At 38.8% G+C, this 20,312-nt stretch overlaps 1 protein-coding gene across 1 annotated transcript; it reads right to left on the bottom strand.

Annotated features, from left to right (window-relative positions):
* Positions 1-820: 820 nt before the first annotated feature.
* LOC101849148 (WD repeat-containing protein 70) lies at positions 821-19,327 on the bottom strand. Its single transcript, XM_005105058.3, has 16 exons — positions 19,209-19,327; positions 15,781-15,885; positions 13,752-14,275; positions 13,265-13,324; positions 12,352-12,485; positions 10,834-10,987; positions 9,734-9,810; positions 8,938-9,118; positions 8,320-8,419; positions 6,973-7,057; positions 6,442-6,580; positions 5,751-5,851; positions 5,083-5,162; positions 4,194-4,310; positions 1,755-1,923; positions 821-987 (listed from the first exon to the last, which is right to left on the bottom strand). Exons 1-16 carry the CDS (start codon positions 19,228-19,230, stop codon positions 891-893), a joined length of 2,145 nt encoding a protein of 714 aa, XP_005105115.1. The 5' UTR covers positions 19,231-19,327; the 3' UTR covers positions 821-890.
* Positions 19,328-20,312: the final 985 nt, after the last annotated feature.

The following is a 20,312-nucleotide window of genomic DNA, read 5'->3' as shown; positions in this document are numbered from 1 at the left end:
CTGGAAATTTTTAAGCTAGCTTGGCAGTCACCTTGGTGATTTGTCGTTGATCCTGATTTTTTTCACCAAATCCCCATTTTCTCCCCTGAGATCCTGATTTCTGGATTTCATAAGATAAGATAAGATAGTATTTTATTATCCCAGAGGGAAATTTCCCTTGGCTGTACAGGACCGTAAAAACACATGCAGGTATACATAAAAATATTTAAATCATATATATTACTCTCATTAAAATTCAATATATGAAAGGAGAAGTAAAGCTGACAAAATGTAGATTTACGTCAAATGCATCATTCAACCACATGCAGGAATTTAAATACTAGCACTAGACCTTTGGAGTTACATTATTATACAGATACATACTCTAAGAGCAACACACATCTATGCTCATTCTGACAAAAGCCTTATGCTAGATGGTAAAAAACTTCTTTTATATCTTTCTTTCTTTGTTTTTGGAGGTACATGTCTGCCGCTGCGTGATCTTATAATTTGCGTGGAAAAGGGGTGTGACAGTTGTTTATAACGCTTTTTATCTTTTTTATACGTGTGGTGTTATACATTTCATCCATTCTTATAAAATCATATCCAGAGATCTTGCTGGCTTTCTTAATAGAGTGGCTGGTCTGTGGGCACCCATCTCCATCACAATAGACAGAGTACTGAATTTATTCACCAGTTCAGAAAAAAAGTAACAACATTCCCTGGCTATCGTGGGAAAAGCAAAGAACTTTGTTAGACGCTGCTTTACATGGCAAGTGACAATTTGAACAAATGTTTTTCATCATATTGACTCAAACAAAACAAAGATAAAATGCTGTAATTTGTTTGGGGTTTTTTCAAAGTTTATTTCAGGAGTACATCAGAAAGCATTTCAATCAATAACCAGCTGCCTATCCCAATTTTTTCTTCTTCCAAAGAGGTCCCTCGTCATCTTCTTCTTTCTTGTTGTCCTCATCTGGTTGTCTAAAAACTGGCACAGGCTGAGTTCTGGAAGAACAAACAAATGAAAAAAGGGATGTAGCCTCATGTACAAGTACAAGGCTATATATATATATATAATTGAAATCAAACATTACGAAGTGCAGCACTACAATCTCACATAGGAGTCCACTGTACTAGAATTCCAGGACTTTCCACTGGAAGAGGTGAAATTCACTTACAAGTTTAAAATAAAGCGTGAGCAAAAGATGAAATACGTCACTTGTCCCCTTTCATGAATATGTTATAAATAAACTGACTTCAAAATGGCATTGGTTGAATTTTGAACGCAGAACTAACGGACAAGAACAAAAACATTGAAAAATAAAGGCAGACTTTCAGTTTAGCATGCTTTTTCTAAGTGGTCAATTTTAAACAAAACTAGGGAAATTTCCATCGTCTTGTGACCACTAAAATAAGGCTAATATCAGATAACAACAGGGGAAAGTTTCAAAATTGAAATTGAATTTTGCATGGGACGAACATTTTCATAGAAAAAACAAGTTTAATTTTACTTGAATGAAAGAAGTTATATTAAAACTGAACATAAATGAAGATTACAGCTTCAGTCACGTTTTGACTAACAACAATTTATTATAAATTTTGAAAGGAAAAGAAATTTTTTTTTTTTTATCGCAAAGTCATATTATTTATCACCAAAATTCTTTCATGACAGAAAGATGTCAATAGGTTTTCAATGTTGAAGGCAAGGGTGTCAGACACAGCAGAACTTTTCAACAAAGTTACATCCCTTTTCTCATCCCGCCAACACTCACTTTTTGTAGGCTGGGTCAATCCAATATGGGTTTTCTTCAGCATCCTTGGCATGTCTCAAGATAGCAGCACGTGGATCTTTCTCATACGGATCCGGCTTCCGAGACACAAGCTGCTGAGCCACGTACTGCGATAGGGTCGCTCCTTTCGCTCCGACACGACCACCAGTACCTGCGGGCATTGTTGCATTATTTTTTAATCTTTTTTATAGTAGAGGGTTTTACGGCGCTCGCAACTGCATAAGGTCGTATGAGCGCCAAGGGGTGGGTGTCAACAGAGAAGTCTTTACAGGGAATCAGACTTAGACTGCTCACCTCTCTAGCTTCAACAGCACAAGGTCTGCTTCGACTATCAAGGCACCCCAAAATAGCAGGTCACAAGAGAGTGACAAACATACAAAAGAAGTAGAGGAAAATGACAATAGTGAGGATCAGGAAAGAAAAAGCAGCAGTTCCGTGTTGTAGATCAGGCACAGTTATGAGCGTGACATGAGTCAGCCCATTTACAATTCTACTGTGCTTGAACGAGAAATGTCCCCCCTTTGGGAATGGCCTAAAGACACTACAGTCAATGGCACTGCCCCGGGGGGGTTTTGTTGCATTATATACGAGTTTGATTAGTTTGTCTGAGTAAAGAGAAGCACATTGACACAATAACAGTCAGTCAGCTGATTTAGCGCAAGGAAAAACGCAAGATAGAAAAAAAGAAGTAAGACCCACAAGTGGTCCCCTTCAATCATCCACATTAGATGTGTGAGGTAAACGATCCTCTCAACAGTACATAGATTATTTTCCTACAACAGAAGTTGGGTCCCCTGGTCAAGGCCATCCATGGGACTGAAAAGTACTCTCAACTCGTCCAAAAATCTGTCTCTCTGGCGCATATTTTCACAAAACAGGAAATACAAGTGACGAAGAGAAATGGTAGAGAGGCGCCTTCTATTTCCCTTCTTTTTTTCCAGACCCTTGTCTTGCTTTTTCGCAGAACCATACCGCCATCATTATTATGACATGGTTCTCCTGAGCTCAGATTAACCATTTATAGACTCGATAATTATGTTGAGTTCTACAAGTTTGTTACTAATACCTACTTGCTAGGGATTCTCAGTAAAACAAACTGGAGTATGCTGCTTATTTTAGTACTATATGATTACTATTAGATGAATTATAACAGCTGGAACAAAGACCAAAGCTATCTCTTAGGTAAAGACAGACTAAATTTAGTTTATCGTAGTATGAGGGTACCATTTTAGGCTACTGGATATGTTTGCTTACACTTAACTCATTCGCTACGTATTATTTTCGGCTTGTGGGCGAATTTTTTTCGGTAGGGCGAAATGAGATGATGACTAGTGCGCAGTTCACAGGTCTTGGGGGCCATAAATTCAAATAAATATCAAATATTATATACCAACATTTTCAGTATGGTTTGTAGAATACATCTGTATTGTTTATTTGAGTATTTTTCAACTTTGGTTCCTGTAAGAGGCGATTATGCAACACAATTGTGATTGGCTGCGGATAAAATTTGAAAACAAAAAATTTATAATCTCAGATGAAACTCAAAAAAAATGTTTGCACCTAGTCAAATTATACATCAAAATAACCATTATTGTATAAAGAACAGGAAAATATTGAAAAATGAGCAGTTATTTACATACATTCCATAATATTTGTACATTTGGATCATAACCTCCGATATTGAAAAAAAAAAAATTTATAATAATTTTGAAAAAAAGATCCCAAACAGAAAAAAATACTCGTATCTTATATGGAATTATTCAGAATTGCATTTGGAATAAACCTATACATGTCTTGGGGGGTACTTTTTGAGTAAATTCACCAAAAAGTAGTGATTTTGGGGAGAAAAAAATATTTTGACTATTTAGATTTAGGCCTAGATCTAGCACTCAAAAATATTGATTTCTCAATTTCAGTGCACTGGCAATTTGAGTCCAGTAGTATCAATATTATAAAGAAGAGTCCTACATTTCTTTAGTGAGCAAAATAACAATACATTTTGTTGTGTAAAAGTACTAAGACTGGTGTGTGGGCTATAATTTGGGCTTCGCGATAAAACAATGTCGCATAAACTTCGAAATCGTGTTTCAAAACTGAATCAAAACTTCCGATTTTCGGTGGAAACGCTTGACCCGGAAGTCAACTTTATATTATGACCTTTATTTTAACATGGATATGTGGATTGGAATAGAAACCAAGCTAAAATTGAAAGTCGGTTCTCGAGCCCCCGGGGGCAGCTTAGCGTACTGACGGCACTTTAGCCGCGCCGCCCCCCACGGCTCGGCGTAGCGAATGAGTTAAGGACATTAATGGCACTTTTTATTTTCTGGGGCATACAAACATTTTTCTACCCAGCCTAACATTACATAAACTGTGTGTGCTTCTCCACTCCAAGTCTTTTAAAGACGAAAAAAGACTTACCAGGTCCAGAGACAGGCAGGTCTGGTCTGTGACTCTTCACTGGATCTTTCCTCACCCTCTCCTCTGCCTTGCGAGTGCTGGTTGGTCTCCCCTGTCTGAACATTGGCAGAGCATAGGCTGGCGGAGAAACAGAACAAATAGGAATCTTATAATACAGGACAGAAAATACTGGCAGAGTCACAGGGAGGTAAGATGTCACATATTAGACACAGCACTCTGGTAGAAACAGAGAGAAAAAGAGAGAGAGAGAGAGAGAGAGAGAGAGAGAGAGAGAGAGAGAGAAAAAGAGAGAGAGAGAGAGAAAAAGAGAGAGAGAGAGAGAGAGAAAAAGAGAGAGAGAGAGAGAGAGAGAGAGAGAGAAAAAGAGAGAGAGAGAGAGAGAGAAAAAGAGAGAGAGAGAGAATGTTTACATACCGGATGGAGCATTCTGATGTGGACACAGAACAAGTGTCACATGTGATACCAGACAAAAAATACTGGCAGACACCCAAGGATAAAGAGAATGTTACACACTGCAGGAACAATTTTTGAAATGGGAAGAGTATGCATCCTTTAGAAGAAAAATACGAACAAAGAGCCATATGACTCAGAAAAATCTATTCATGAAACCTGAAAAATATGTTCGAGTCAAAGAGAGACAACAAGAAAATTATACAGGACTCCAGACATTTACTTGAAACAAACTGCTTTCACAGTAGAAGTGACTATAACTTTCTTTCAAATTTTTCAGAAACAGGCAAAATGCACTTTAACAGAAAAAAAACCTGTACAGCTCGAAATCTTTTTTTAAACCCCTCGACCCCATTAAGCTGACAGTTTTCCCTACATTGACACTGGTAGAAAAGAAACGACAACTCGATGGCAACAATAACATCTGAATTTAACATACGAGTAATGATGTTCTGAGCTGCCATGATCTCCGCTTGTTTCACCTTCCTCTGTTTCTTCACCACGCACAGCATGGCTCCTCTGGGAAGAAAAAGAGATCAGATACAGATGATGAGCAATCAATACAGATCTCCTGGACTTTAAGGTAAGATTTTTTAAAAACCCAATAGGTCTATATTATAGGTTTGAGTATACACTAAAATTGAAAAGCACAGAAATATGCTACCCTCAAGACAGACGGATCAAATGACTGAATTAGATTAAAGGCCAGGGCACTCCTGAGATGTTCAAACGCCTCCATCCCTCCTCCCCTTAATCAAACAACATAAAGTAGTCAGGTTCACTTGTTTTACTCAAGTTTGTCACACTATCACTCACTCATCGTGCTGAGCATGTCCCCTTTCCATCTGGGACAATACTTCTGTCACAAAACAAAGTGCAGAGACATGTGGCGTCAGTGTTCTACTGTTTAAGCTCTCTGACTCTCAACTGTAAGGTTGTGGGTTCAAATCCCATCAGGGGCCAAACGTTATGTGGGGTCTCTGGGTAAAGCACAGATGGGAATGAGCCTGCTGGGGTAATAATAGTTGTGAAGTGCACAGAGCATGCTGCAGAGGGTGGATACGCGTTATATAAATTTTGTATGCATTTAATATTATTACAACATACCTGTGACTCTTCACTGGGTCATAAAAGAGTTTCACTTGACCATTTCCACAGCCAACCACCATCTGGTTCAATTTTGGATGCCACAGAAATTTGATTGTACTCTGCATTAGACAGAAGCAAAAATAATACAAATGTGAGACCAAAAATGTTTTCACTACAACAAAAACAGAGAGGTCTTGGAAGATCAGTTTTTTAATTCAGGGTACAGTGACATTCAAGTACTCTTTCTCTGTGGCTGCTTGCACTGTATGCTTCCCGGGAAGCTGAGAATGTTTCGGAGTGTTCTATGGTCTGCTGGGGTAATAATATAGTGTAAAGCGCATAGAGCCTGCTGCTGAGCGGGGATATGCGCTATACAAATGTTATCTATTATTATTATTATTACAAAACAGATAAAAAAACGATGACCATTTTGAAAATGTACCAGACTGAGAAATGAAGGAAAGTAAAAACTTAAATCATGAAAACCAAGCACTTTATTAAAAAGACTAATCAAATATTTACGTGCACATAAACAAGAATCAAATCTGAGACGGGATAAAATATTCTTCTTTCTTCCTACTAGATGTTTTCTCTGATTAGAGTCCCTTCTCAGGATCAATACTCTGCTATCAACATCATCCATTACGAACCTGGTCTAACATAAGGTAACAATATTTTGTTTAAGGACATAGTATAAAACTCCACTCACAGTATCAGACACATGCATTTCCTTCACAATATCTAGTGTGCTCCGGTCAAGGAAAACAATTTTCCCATCTGTCTCATTTTTCTGGAGTGATACAGCTGTTGCCAGAAGCCGATCATCTGGGCTGAAAAGGCAGTCTGTCCTGTGATGGAAACAGTGAAAACATAGTTCAAGCTCACTAAACACTGATCATTGAAACTTAGACACTTTTTAACAAACAAGCAAATATGTTTATCGAAACAAACGACATATGAAATTACTGAAAATAAAAATAAATTGTGAACGTGCGCTGTATGCACATGTGTACATAAATGTCTGTATATTTAGTGCACTTGTACGTATATATGTAAATACATTTGGGCACATGTTTATGAGAGTTAGCCAAAGTTTGTTAACTACCAAACACTGTAACAGTTTATGCAGTCTGCATGAGAGGAGAACATTATTTGAGACATGGAATTCTCTTGAATAGAACCAAATACATGTATTATTGACATTGCATAAATCTCAAGTGCTCTTCAGTTTTGTACTCACATGGGAAACATGTTGGGTAAGTTGTTTGCCACTTTCAAGGGTTGTTTGAAGTTCCTCAGGTCCCAAAGTTTAAGGGTATCATCTCCTGCATTGAGAAAAATTAAAATTGTACATTTCTATACTTCTGATACCAGATCAAAACCTGACTCTCTCTCTTGCTCTTTTTAACTCCCAGTGGAGCAGAGGCCATCAACAACATTACTCCAGCGAAGCCTGTCCTGAGCATACTTTTCTATCTGTTTACTCCATATTCTCTCCTCTCCTCAGTGATGAAGGTCCTCCATCTTCCTGAGCTGGCGGTCGTGTTGTTTTTGTTGTTGATGTTTTTGTAGCTGCTTTTTGTTTTACGGGAAAGGGCTGCTAACCCTTTGCCCAACCGACCTTAGTCGCCTTCTACGACATGCGCGGTACGGATACAGGGATCCTATTCTTTGCTCTCCTGTCTCTTGGACAGGGCCCCGAGAATCACACGGGAGTAAACCTGACTGTTACACTTCAATTGAGATGAATGAAGAACAACAGACATTGTTTCAATCCACTGATTTATAGAGAGTTGCCCTGTCTTCATATTTTTGTACGCTTCTGTGAGGTTTGAAAGATATTCAACAGGACCCCAAAGTCTCTTTGTCTACAATTCAAAATCAGGATACATTTATTTATTTGACTACATCGTGAAACCACCTTCAATAAAATAAATATTGATGTGAATGACACAATGAACATCTTTGTCCAACACATTTTTAAAATGGTATTGAAACTCAGCTCATTGAGAAGCACACATGATCTCTGATGGTCTTGATTTTCGTCTACTCTTGAGCTCTCCTACACTGACAAATTAATGTTTTTCTCTTTTAAATCTACTACCCTTGCATCTTTCAATAAAAAGTATGCTACAAGAAAAATACACGTAATGCCAGTACAGTAGCTTAAATCATTTTTTTTTTTTTAAGTGGATGTAAAGTCACCCCCACCAGGGCAGTGCTACTGACCGAAGTGTCTTTAGGCCAATCCCAAAGGAGAAATATTAACATGTTCTTATGCACAGTTGAATTGTAAATGGGCTGATCTATCAATGTCATGCTCATACTGTGCCGGAACAACAGGGGTACTGCTGCATTTTCTTTCCTCATCTTTACTATCGTCATTGTTCCTCTATTTCTTTTGTAGGTTTGTCACTCTCTTGTGAACTGCTATTTCCAGGTTTGAGGCTAAAACAGTACCTAGACATGGATGGCTGGTGCCTCTATAAATAAATCATTGATGGTCAGGCTATTTCCAGGGTGCCTCGGAAAGATGAGATCCGACTTGGTTAAAAAACAATGGACGGGGGGGGGGGGAGGTACTTACCACCCCTGGAGGCTAAGGTGAGACCATCGTAAGAAAACCTCAAACTAGACGTTTCCGACCCGTTCATATGAGCACTCCTGTTGTGCATGGCAACATTGACCTGTAGAAATGGATACAAAAAAATATGTTTTGTTGATCCACTGCTCTCTGGCTTTACTTTTGGAATAAGAATAAATAATGTAGGCAACGTACCGGAAACTAAATTTTCAAAGTAGCTGTAGGCGAAATTTATCTGTTCCATATGAAAGGCCTAGATCTATATCTCCTGAAAATTTCAGTACCACTCTTTATCCTCTCACTCAATTTTTAAGAAAATTGTAGCTGTTTAGAATTTTATCAAATTTAATAAAGTCGCTCACTGGCTGCAACTCCATGTTTGACAGATAATAAAAGAGTACCAAGTGCACCAGACATCTCCACATTCACAGAGTACAATCACTATAACACAGAGATGGAGCCTAATTTTGTTCAAGACTGTAAGATCATTACAAATCATTATTTTATCGCCTCAAACACGATGATCAGTCGTTATTTCGACAAAAACACCAAGCGCTGACCCGGCAACAAGCAATAAATTAGAAAAATCATGAGGTCTTAATATTTCACTTTCACACTTACAAATGTGTGTTTGTTGTGATCCCACAGCTGAATGGACCCATCATTGCATGCAGCGACAATGTAGCGACCATCATTACTGTAGGTGCAGCACGTCGGTATGGTCTTACGACCTCCCTGACCTTTTGTCTTGATGATGTCCTTGTGTTTGAATTTCTTGTTCAGGTCCCACAGTCTTACAGTGCTGGAGAACAGACAAAAGAAACAAATAGGTATATTTACACATGCTACAGAACTCACAACTGACTCACAATGACATTTTTGTGTGTTTCAGGTTCTGAAGACAAGACACAAAATTAGACAGAATACTGACAACATATTCATTTGAACATATTTCTACCATATTAGCTTTTTAAAATTTACATGAACATGTTTAAGATCAACGCTGGGGAGACTTACTTTCCCAACTTAAGTTTTTACATTGTTTAAAAGAAGGAAAATGAAGATTAACAGAATGTACATATAAGTACTATTCCTAACATTGAAGCATTTGAGAATATACCGATAGGTCCATATAGCCCATCTACTTCAACAACTGCAGTGTGAGTATACTGATTGGGTAGATGTTTTACGGCACTATCGCTTGCACTACTCTTGAAATGACAAAATTTCCCATCATTATGTCATGATATCCAAGGAATTACCTTTAGTGTTCGATTCCCAAGGAGCAGTAGCTTATCTCGATCTCCACAGTGTGAAACAAAATAAACGCTACAAGACCAGTACCTGCACAGGAGACTTTAAACAACAAAAACTATATAATTATTTATAGAAACAGATCGTCACAAGACTTCCTTACCAATCATTGGCACAAGTCAGGAACTCCTCTCTCAGCTTCGGATTCCAGCATCCATAATTGAGAGCAGCTGTGTGCCCCTGTAATGACAGACAACGAAACGTTATTGACACAACTGTATTTGAGTTCAAGGTTCACATCTGAAATAAAAGTAAATGTTTAATTTTGGTAACTCTACTGTTTTATGTGTTCTTCCAAACTTTCATCTCAACATCTGAAAAACCAGTGTTACTTAGAACTTGAGCAAACAACAAATGAAGAAATACCACCTGCATCCACACAAAAACTAACATTTCTCTTTTCCATTTGAAACATGCCAGAAAAAAAGTATCTGAAATAACAGAAGCTTTGTCATGTGAGCGATGTGAAAGGTGGGATGAACAAAGTGTCTGTTGATACTAACAAGTCCATGAGGTGCTAGTGAAAGAAGAAAATAGACGAACAGAAGGGTTATGAAGTTTTTCACTATTAGTGTGGTCAACGAGAAAAACACCACAATAAAGAATTAGAAACTGAAAACAGTTTTTGAACTACCATATCTACAATACAGCTCATGGATCATATACTTTAAGGATTAAAAATTTTTTTGAAAAATGTAAGGTAAAAATATCACCCTTTCCTTACATAATTTGGACATGAATTCATTATGTAAATATCTAGCATAGCATTGAACAGGGTGCAAAATGTACTTTAAAACACTAGTTCTATATTCACTCACTTTAGTACTGGCTTGATCCACTAGATTTGAACAGGGTGCAAAATGTACTTTAAAACACTAGTTCTGTATTCACTCACTTTAGTACTGGCTTGATCCACTAGATTTGAACAGGGTGCAAAATGTACTTTAAAACACTAGTTCTGTATTCACTCACTTTAGTACTGGCTTGATCCACTAGATTTGAACAGGGTGTAAAATGTACTTTAAAACACTAGTTCTGTATTCACTCACTTTAGTACTGGCTTGATCCACTAGATTTGAACAGGGTGCAAAATGTACTTTAAAACACTAGTTCTGTATTCACTCACTTTAGTACTGGCTTGATCCACTAGATTTGAACAGGGTGTAAAATGTACTTTAAAACACTAGTTCTGTATTCACTCACTTTAGTACTGGCTTGATCCACCAGATACTGATCTCCTTTGACACACTCCATCACTTCAAAGCCATCCCTGTCGATGACCTTTGCTTGTGCATTGCCCGCTACCACAAGGATGGAGTCGCCAGTTGGGCTGTACTCCAGACCTTTGATCTGGTGGCTAAGACAAAAATCATTGGAGAGAATATTGTATTATTCATTGAGCAAAACAGGGTCCTTAGTCGGAAAGTAAGCTGTTCGTCTCTCATGCTTTAAGCACAAGGTTTGTGAGGGCATGGTTGGTGGACATCTTTAGAATTTTTGCTTAAGAATTTTCAAACGCCTAATCTAGGAGTAGATGGAATAGACTACGTACCTAGTCACTCCAGACCAATATTATCCTGAGATGAGATCTTAAACAATCTAATATGCATCATGTGAAGTACGTTTTATGAAAGAAGATCGTTTTAAATTTTGTCACAAAAAAACCCAACATACATTGTACTTATTTCTCCCAAAAGTGGGAAACTTCTGGCCCAATCATTATTCTACTTTACTACTCTGCTTATTTCTTTACAGTGAGCCTGATGACTTGTAAAACCTTATAAAATCCATTCAGAGCTTTAAGTGAAACGTCATTTTTTCCCCTTTCAATTAAGCTTGATAATCGGAAAAGAGGGTGCGGTGGCGGAGCGGTTAGTGCGCTCATCTCCGAAGCGGAAAGTCTGGGTTCGAGCCTCGCTTCGGATACAGATTTTTTTCGCCCCCTCCTGCCCACCCAGCAGTAATGGGTACCTGACTTAGTGTTGGGGAAGTAAAGGCGGCGTGGAAAGGAACTGGCCACCCTACCACAAAATGCCGAAGACCCAGGAAATTGTCTTACTAACAAGGCAATCCCCAATGTCCGGATCGGATGGGGGAACAACTTTACTTTTAATCTGAAAAACTGCAATCAAAGTACAAGATCTTAATCTACAATGACACAATGTCAGAGAGGGCAGAACCACTAAAAAATACACATTAAAAGTTTTTGTGTGTGGGTTTTTTTTTGGAAAGTGTTGCACGTCACTCACAACTGCATAAGGTCATACGATCACGCGGGACACATTAAACATTTTCAGTTGGTAGGAAATTTTGAATTTTGCCCGGGCTGAAGCCGAAGCACACTCTTATATATTTTGGACCACCAAGGGATCTTGCTCACGGGACCTCCGAGATTTTTCGCCTTCCTCCGAGAAGGCTAAGAGTAGATATCTTTCTTACCATTAAATCAGGGGTGTGGCTGAAAGACAGCACTTAGAAGGAGCCAAGGAGTAGCAATAGAAAGGCAGCAGAAAGAGTCAGGAGCCCAGAGGAGGGGCCAAAAGGAGGTGAGGGGAAGGGGGCAGAAAATGGAGACGAAAGCAGACGACAGAATACCGTTAGAGAACAGGCCCCCTAGGAAAATTTTGTCGTGAAAAAAGAAGTCTCGTCAGCACTGAACATTATGCAAATCTGTGCCCTTAAGAATAGAGATATATATGATGACAAAAACTGATAACCAACCATTCACAGGGTCTCAAGGATCTGAAAGACTTCAAGGATGCATCCATGCCAGCAAAGTCCCATAATTTGATGTCAAAATCATAGCTGCCAGACACTAAACGGGCCCCTGAAGGATCAAGGGCAAGTGCTGAAATCTGAAAAACACAAAAATAAACAGTAAGCAAAACTTTCAGAGCAATAGTAATAATTTCTGCCGGTCTGGCTGGTAATGAAATCAGGTGCATAAGAAATGGTATCAGATTTCTACACTATACTAAAAACTTCTGAAAGTCTAATACCTTTTTCAGAGTTACCGGATCATGTGATGTGCCATTTTGAACAAAAACAGTTTACATGCAAAGAGTAGTATGACAACAATAAAAACTAAAGCCAGAAAAGTAATCAGGTTGACAAAATGCCTCAGTGTTATTGCTCGAAAATGAAAATCTAGAAGGCTGACAAAGAAAAAACAGCTATAGCTATCATTATTCTTGATATAGCACCACAAATAACGTAGTTATAGTAGTAAAAGTGTACAAGGACAACTTTCTCAGAAATTATTTCATTGTTGAACTTGACGACAGAAAAAGTACGAACTCGGCGCGTCACATTTTGCATTCTAAAATTACATTGATTTCAGAACTAAAAATAATTGTAAGATTTCTTCTGATGGCCCGACTGCTATTGCGGCTCTTTCTTCTGATGGCCCGACCGCTACTTCTATGTTCCCACAGCTGAAACATCATATTAAGCACAACATATACAATTTTCAAAGCTGTAGCACCATTTTTATTGGAATAGGAAAGGATTTTGTAAGGTATATGAAGAAAGCCCCACCTATTGGAAAAGGCTCATATATATATGTATGTATTTATATATATAAAAAGTAGTTAACTCATACCAAATAAAGCCTAAAATACTAAAACAGACTCACTGTTTTATTTCCATGATCAAAAACAATTTCATGACTTTCTGGAATTTTGTTCAGTGGATTCTGTGGAGAAAAATGTTAATGAAGAATCAATTAATTGTTCCAGCTCTACCACAGTAAAAGAGTACAAAGTACCAAAAGATACATTTCCTTTGCTAGCATACTCCCTCCTGACAATAAGATAAGTATGAAACTCAATGCCCATGTTTTAATTTCATTTCCAGTTTCATTAGAATTATCCTGATAATGAGGTTTATTAAACAAGTTAATACAGAAAGCAGCTTAAGAGAAATGAAGGCTGCATAGTGTTGACTAAGTCACGAAAACTTCATCCGAATCCTAGTTAAACAATATTATGTTGAGAATTCTTAAGCAAAAAGATTAATATTTACGACCAAATCCACCAGATCAAATTTACACTAAAAACAGCCTAGAATCACAAAACAAAAGAAACCAGAATGGAAGTGAGTAGCAAACATGGACATCTTACATCATCATCATCTGACATCTCCTCATCCTCATTATCAGAATCCTCATTTGTGGGGATAATGGATGCACTTGAACTTTGCGACTGCGTTTTCGATGTTGAGGGTTTAGAAAACTGTGGTCTAAAGCCTGGAGGAGGAGGGGGTCCCATGATCAAGGAATCAGCTTTCTTCTCATTGTCATCATCTACGCCCTTCTCTTGTACTTTTTGCGCTACACCATCGCCTTTTCCCATACCGTTGTTTTCTTGTGCTAGAGGGACAAAACCAGGAGGTAGTGGGGGTCCCACAGCTTCATCACTGCTGTCATCACTGTCCTGTGTACCTTCTCTAGGTATCCGTTTGCCGCCTGATGACTTTTCGTCTTCATCTGACTCAGCTTCGTCAGACGAGCCACCACGAGACCGACTGTGCTTATGTTTGTGCTTGTGTTTGTGCTTGTGTTTGGACTTTTTCTTCATTTTCTTCTCTTTCTTCTTTTTGACTTTTGACTCTTCCACAGGTATCACATCTTCTTCATTTGTGGGTTCTGGAAAGCATGAATGTAAAAAAAATGTTTCATTAAGTGTATAATGTGAGATGATGATATTAATTTAATGCAAGTATCTATTTAAAATCAGCGCTCAATACCATGGAACACACTCCGACTTACACTACTTTTTCTCAAGTTCAAACAAACCTCTACATCAGGGGCCCCAAAAATGTTACTCTTCTTCAGGGTAGCTTTATATTCAATTAAAAATTGCCTTTCCTGATCAAAGTATGAAAATGCTTGAAGACATAAGAGTAAATTTTAATGATATTACAGTACTGAAACAAATCCATCAGAGCAATAAGAATCCCTATATGCTTCATATATTTTCAGTTTTTGGATAAACTGATACCAGAATCCAGAATTCAATTATGCAACAGAAACTTGTTCAAAACATAGAGCAGCTAATAGTAATCACAGTGCAAGTGCAGACAAAATAAAGTTTCTTTCAGAATCTTAAAGGAAATGATAAGATTTCTCCTTTTAAAAAAGTCTAATTTAAAGGCAGTATTAACATTAATAAATTTGATACTTCCATGTCGAATCTGCCATGACAGCCACTTTCCATTTCCCCCCATGCATTTCTTCTATAAAATTTAACTGTAAAATGGTCACCTGTTCAACGCGGCAGCGGTCACCTTATTTTATCAACCCACAGTCAAAGTTACCTGCCTCAGGTGGCCATTGTGGTCACTCTTTGCCCGACGCTTTGTCAAGTCGACCAGCAAAAAGCTTTACATGGCTTTCGTTTTGCGTGAACCGTTGCCCCAAGCCATTGTTGCTATTGTAAATAAACGGGTTTGCTTTATTTTGATTGACACTTCACGCTAAAGAAACCATGCAAAATTCTCTTTAAAAAGCCTACTAATAACGAAACTAGCAGTGAAGCTTCCGGTCTTGATACAAATACATTCGAAAGTTGAAAAATATTGCCAAAAATAGCAGTAAGAACCGTTTAATAAAACCATATGAGAAACGACGACTGAGTCATTCCTCCGAGGAAACCGCATTCGGCTGGCAACGACTCTAGGCGGAATGAGTTAAAGAACTGCAGAAAGTTGGGGTTTTTTTTACAAAATGAGAAAAAAGCAGAAGGCCTTTATTGATAAACTGCGACATATCCTCTGCATGGCAATCAAGTTTTTTTCTCTACTCATGTGACTTCATTTGTGGTCGGTGAAAGTTTGTCACTGATTTCTTTCCATTCTGTACAGTATTAATGTGCATAAGTCGTATTTGAAAATGAAAATGTGTGGAGATCTTATCAGTTTAAAGGATAAGAATCCAAGGTAGATTGACAAGAATATCAACTCACCATGTTTACTCTAAAACCAAAGTTGAACAAGACTATTTGAGCAGCAATTTGATGAAACAGAAATCTATATTTTTCTCAAAACCAGAAAAACGGATATGACGCATTTTGAAACAAAGCGGTTCATATAATATATAGTATATAAAAAGAATAACACCGTCAGTAACGATTTTTTTTTTGAGATAATAACCTGTCTGTAGCGCATCCTGGTTTCCACCACATCTCTCCATAGCTGTCAACTTTGCTTCTTGAAACATGGTCATGAAGTCAAAAGTACGTGCCTTTTTTGAAGTCTCTGGAAAGCAAAACAAAATAACTTAAAAGAGTGCATTCAAACATCAGCTAAAAGTAAAAAGTATTAGTAAAGTTTAATATAACAGTGCCATTTGATTCACTAATGAATTAATTTTAGAAAACAAGACCAGGTGGTCATTTATCTCTCTATCTGTTTTCTTCAGGAGATTAATGATACAATATACTGGTGGTTTTCCCCCTCTTTATTATGTTGACAATGTTGAAATTTTGATTTATTGATGTTGATAAGACAAGATGTGGTCCTAGAGTTCTCACTCTCCCACACTGGGCCACACCAGCCAGTCATTTTAATTTACATGAAGCTGCAGCGAGCACCTAGCACATCTCTGTGATTGGCCCAAATATAGAGATGACGTATTTCCGTCATCCAGATCTATTTTTGTCTTTTTCCGGGGTTTCCCCTAAGACTCTTGGGTTTCCCTCGCCAGAAACTGGTGACTAGATTTCGCCGTGTTAGTTGTTTTTTAAAATTAATTTATGTTATACTTTATAAACAATCTCAGCAATTTTATTTCCATAAATTTACCTTCTCCTCAAAGTTGTGCACACACACACACACACACACACACACAAGCGTGTGCTCACACACACACACAAGCGTGTGCTCACACACACACACAAGCGTGTGCTCACACACACACACACACACACACATAATAAGCGCACGCACACACACACATACACAAGCCTGCGCGCACACACAGCCCAAGCAGTCGGCAATGAAACCTATATTGACTATTGACGTAGCCCATCACGCGCTAAGCGGCAAAGCGGGCTCGCCATGCTGAGATCTAGTCAACTGGCAAGGGAAGCCCCAGAAGACGACAAAAATAGTTGGTGGAAATACGTCATTTATATTTGGTCCAATCACAGAGGAGTGCTAGGTGCTCGCTGCAGCTTCATGCTTTAAATTTTTCGATAGAAGCTTATCAAGCCAAGGGATTATAGACAATTTAACCAAAGAGTCTAGATCACATGCCGTTAAACGTAGAACGATGCATCTGTTAATTTTGGCAATGAGATGTCATCACTTCCTGGGATACCCACAGACTATTTTAAGAAGGCCGTGGAGATACCGCATGAAATTACGTGTTTTTGGTATGTTAATAACATTTAGGAATTCCTAGTACTTGGACATGATGGAAGATCGCTTAGAGCTAGATCGTTGATGCTCAGAACAGTGAGAATGAACGCTGTGATGCTTGAAATTGTAACACGGTAAATGCAAAGACAATAGACCGCATGAAAACTGCCGTAAAGACGCCGAATGATTAGATCTACACCCACCCATGCTTCATCACAAATATATGTACATGATAAAAAAACTACAAAGCAACAACTATATTTTATGGGACAAACTGTCCATCAGTCGGGAGAAGGAAGAGAAAAAAAAATTTTTTTAACCATCCGGGACAGGGATTCGATCCCACACTCATAAAATAATTGTATGACTTCAAACGTAGACACGCTGTCCATTCGGCACTCAGAACTTCCAAAAGCAAGAGGTAGATTAAGCTCGATATACATAGAAACTTCCATCTTTGGTGTCATGCGGTTGGCTATATTTAGATGTAGTCAAGTGATCGGAGTGGTATCCTGGACTGATGTCAAACAAGATGGCTGCCTTACCTAAAAAAAAAAATAGCTTGCGTCGTTCTACGTTTAATCTCATGTGTCTAAATCTAGATTTAGATATCTAGAGCATTTTGATGATTTTGTCATTCCTTTGTACAAAGAACAGCAGCAAAATTTGGAGGTGGGGGGTAAGTTTTATAATTGGGATTTGCGGTTGCGTTATTTTGTCTTGTTGTTTTGTGCATGTGACTTGTCTTGCCAGTCTTGGTGGTAGTAAATTGTGTCCGCTATATCTAGAGTGGCCAGACTGCAACACTAATTACTATAACTCTTGTCCTGCGTCCGTGCTGAGATGCGAATCTTATCAGCAACCGATTACGTCGGGACGATCCGGGCAGGTCGCCGGAGTCACTCAGTTTGTACTGTTGGTGTACAGCGCATGCGCCGGGAAACATGTGCTTTCTCCATTAATACCGTGGGAGTGTGTTTATCGATGATGCAAATAACGCTCTATCTTTCATTGCTTTCTATTTATAAAGTAATACAAACACATGAATAACCCCCTCTTACAAGCTGATAAGACATTATGAGTAGTAACGCCAATTCGAATATAAACATTTCTAGACGCTTTTGTTGTTTTGAATGAACTGGGGTTCAAGAGGGGATAATGTGGTCGATTTCCGAATGCTTGGAACTCAAATTATTCTTGTACAATGGTATTCAAAATTACGAAACCAGCTATTTTTTATCAGGTAGTATCATTTCATACAAAATCAAGCTCATTTGAAAGATTTTGTGGAGAAAAATGGAAGTCTTGTTTCCTGACTGACTATAGATCTAGATCCTTTCGAGCTCCTCATGTCTAAGAGGGTCAATTTGTAATTTGTTCTGCAGTATAATTTTATTGGACGAATATCTAGAGCTACCAACTGGGCGTGTTTTGAATGAGACATGCCTCGGTTATGAACCAACGCAGGCAGTTCTAGAAGAAGGCCACAAACACACACAAACTCAAGCAGACTGACCCACACACAATTGACCTGCGTGAAAGGGGATCCGACGCGGGACCTGAATTGTACGGGAGATGATGATCAGCGCGCCAGGGGCCAGACTGACGCGGGACCAGAACGCAAAGGAGGTGCCGAAATAGGCTTAATCGGGCGACATAAACCCCCCCCCCCCCCCCCCGCGCGCAGGACGAGGGTTAACGGTGATTTTGTAGTTTCATTCGTTAAAGTCAAGAGTAGGGGGGTACCTAGATTCTAATAAAAATATGGAGGTGGGAGTGGGGGGTTCAGGGGGGTAGGCCTTCTGCACTATGTCCCCCTGAATTTTACCATACATACTATTACTAATCTACTAACTACTTAACTGGGTCCATAGGTCCATACACATAAAATTTGATGTTTTGCATTTAGTATTTAGGTTGCATCCCTGCTCTTTTCGTAGCCTATTTGGTCACCAAGACTTCTGGATTTCTTCTCTGGATGTAAACAAATGGATCGTGGACTTTAACGAACGGAACTAGAATCTAGATCTAGTCTAAAAATCTACAAGATCACCGGGTTAACATCTCTGTCACAGTCTGTGGACTGTGGCCCGTGGCCCCATCATTCATGCTTATCATTTCTTTTTCATGACATACAACAACTTTATCTTGAAAATTTAATAAAAACTAGATCTCTAGATTTTAGATCTACTTGAACTTATTAATCAATGGCAGTTTACCGGACTTGGAGTCACGATCCATTGTGCTATTCTTTTCTCAGCAGGCTCCAAAAATTTAGAATCGTCACAACAATGTTTTCGAGTTCGTTTTCAGTGATCGGAGAGAAAGCGAGAGTGCTCTACTCTTGTTTCGTTGTTTTTTCTTCTCGTCAGAAAAAGTCGTCAAAATGGTTCGCTTTTCTATTTTAGTATTTAGGATAATAATTATTATTTCGTAAAACATGAAAAGGTGCGACGTGTGTAGCCTAACATTATATTATTATGCATGTCATTTTGGGTAAGATTGAAGAATACCGGACCAGCGGACTGACTGTGCCTATGTCTCGACCATAGGAATTCATAATTTCCCCCAGTTTTTAATATCTCTCAATGGAGAATCTCGGACCAGTAGATCTATTCATTAAAATGTTGTCAGGGCCCCCTGAACCACCCCTCCTCCACCCCAACCACCCACCCCACCCACATTCTCGCTCAGTAATGTATACGAGTGGTCCGGTATTCTTCAATATGTTACTCATATATTATGCGAGAGGAGGGGAGAGAGGAAGAATGTGTAGATGGAGAGAGAGAGAAAGAGAGAGCACCAAAGTAGGACCTTACAAAATTGGACCTTCCAGAGAGAGAGAGAGAGAGAGAGAGAGAGAGAGAGAGAGAGAGAGAGAGAGAGAGAGAGCTTCAGCAGAGAGCGGGTACACTGCCTCATTTTTCTGTAAAAAAATGAAAACCCAAAGTGATAAAACTTTAAATTAACCACCATTGACAACTCTAAATCGGCTCATTCACCACATCGCACGCTGACGCTCGAATTCAATTGAATCTGAACTTTTCGAACTTCCCCGTGAAAGTTACGATCGTTGAAAGAGATCAGTCAAGACTGCAGGCGGCTTGTGCCGATAAATCAAGGCTCTCTTGTGCAGCTTTCGCGTGTTGGGTGACAACGTAAAACGAGACTTGCATGGGGTCACATCATTCGGATTTCCATCCTTTTCTTTCTTCTTCTTTATTTTCTTTTTCGGTGCCTACCTATCTATCTGTCTGTTTGTTTGTCTGTTTGTTTGTATGTCCGTGGGTTTGCCAGCTTGCCTACATGCCTGTATGCCCGCC

Source organism: Aplysia californica, unplaced genomic scaffold (genome assembly GCF_000002075.1).
Source record: "Aplysia californica isolate F4 #8 unplaced genomic scaffold, AplCal3.0 scaffold00450, whole genome shotgun sequence".
Lineage (NCBI taxonomy): Eukaryota > Metazoa > Mollusca > Gastropoda > Aplysiida > Aplysiidae > Aplysia > Aplysia californica.
Note: the sequence above shows the minus strand (reverse complement) of the source record. Positions and strands in the feature narration are given on the sequence as shown.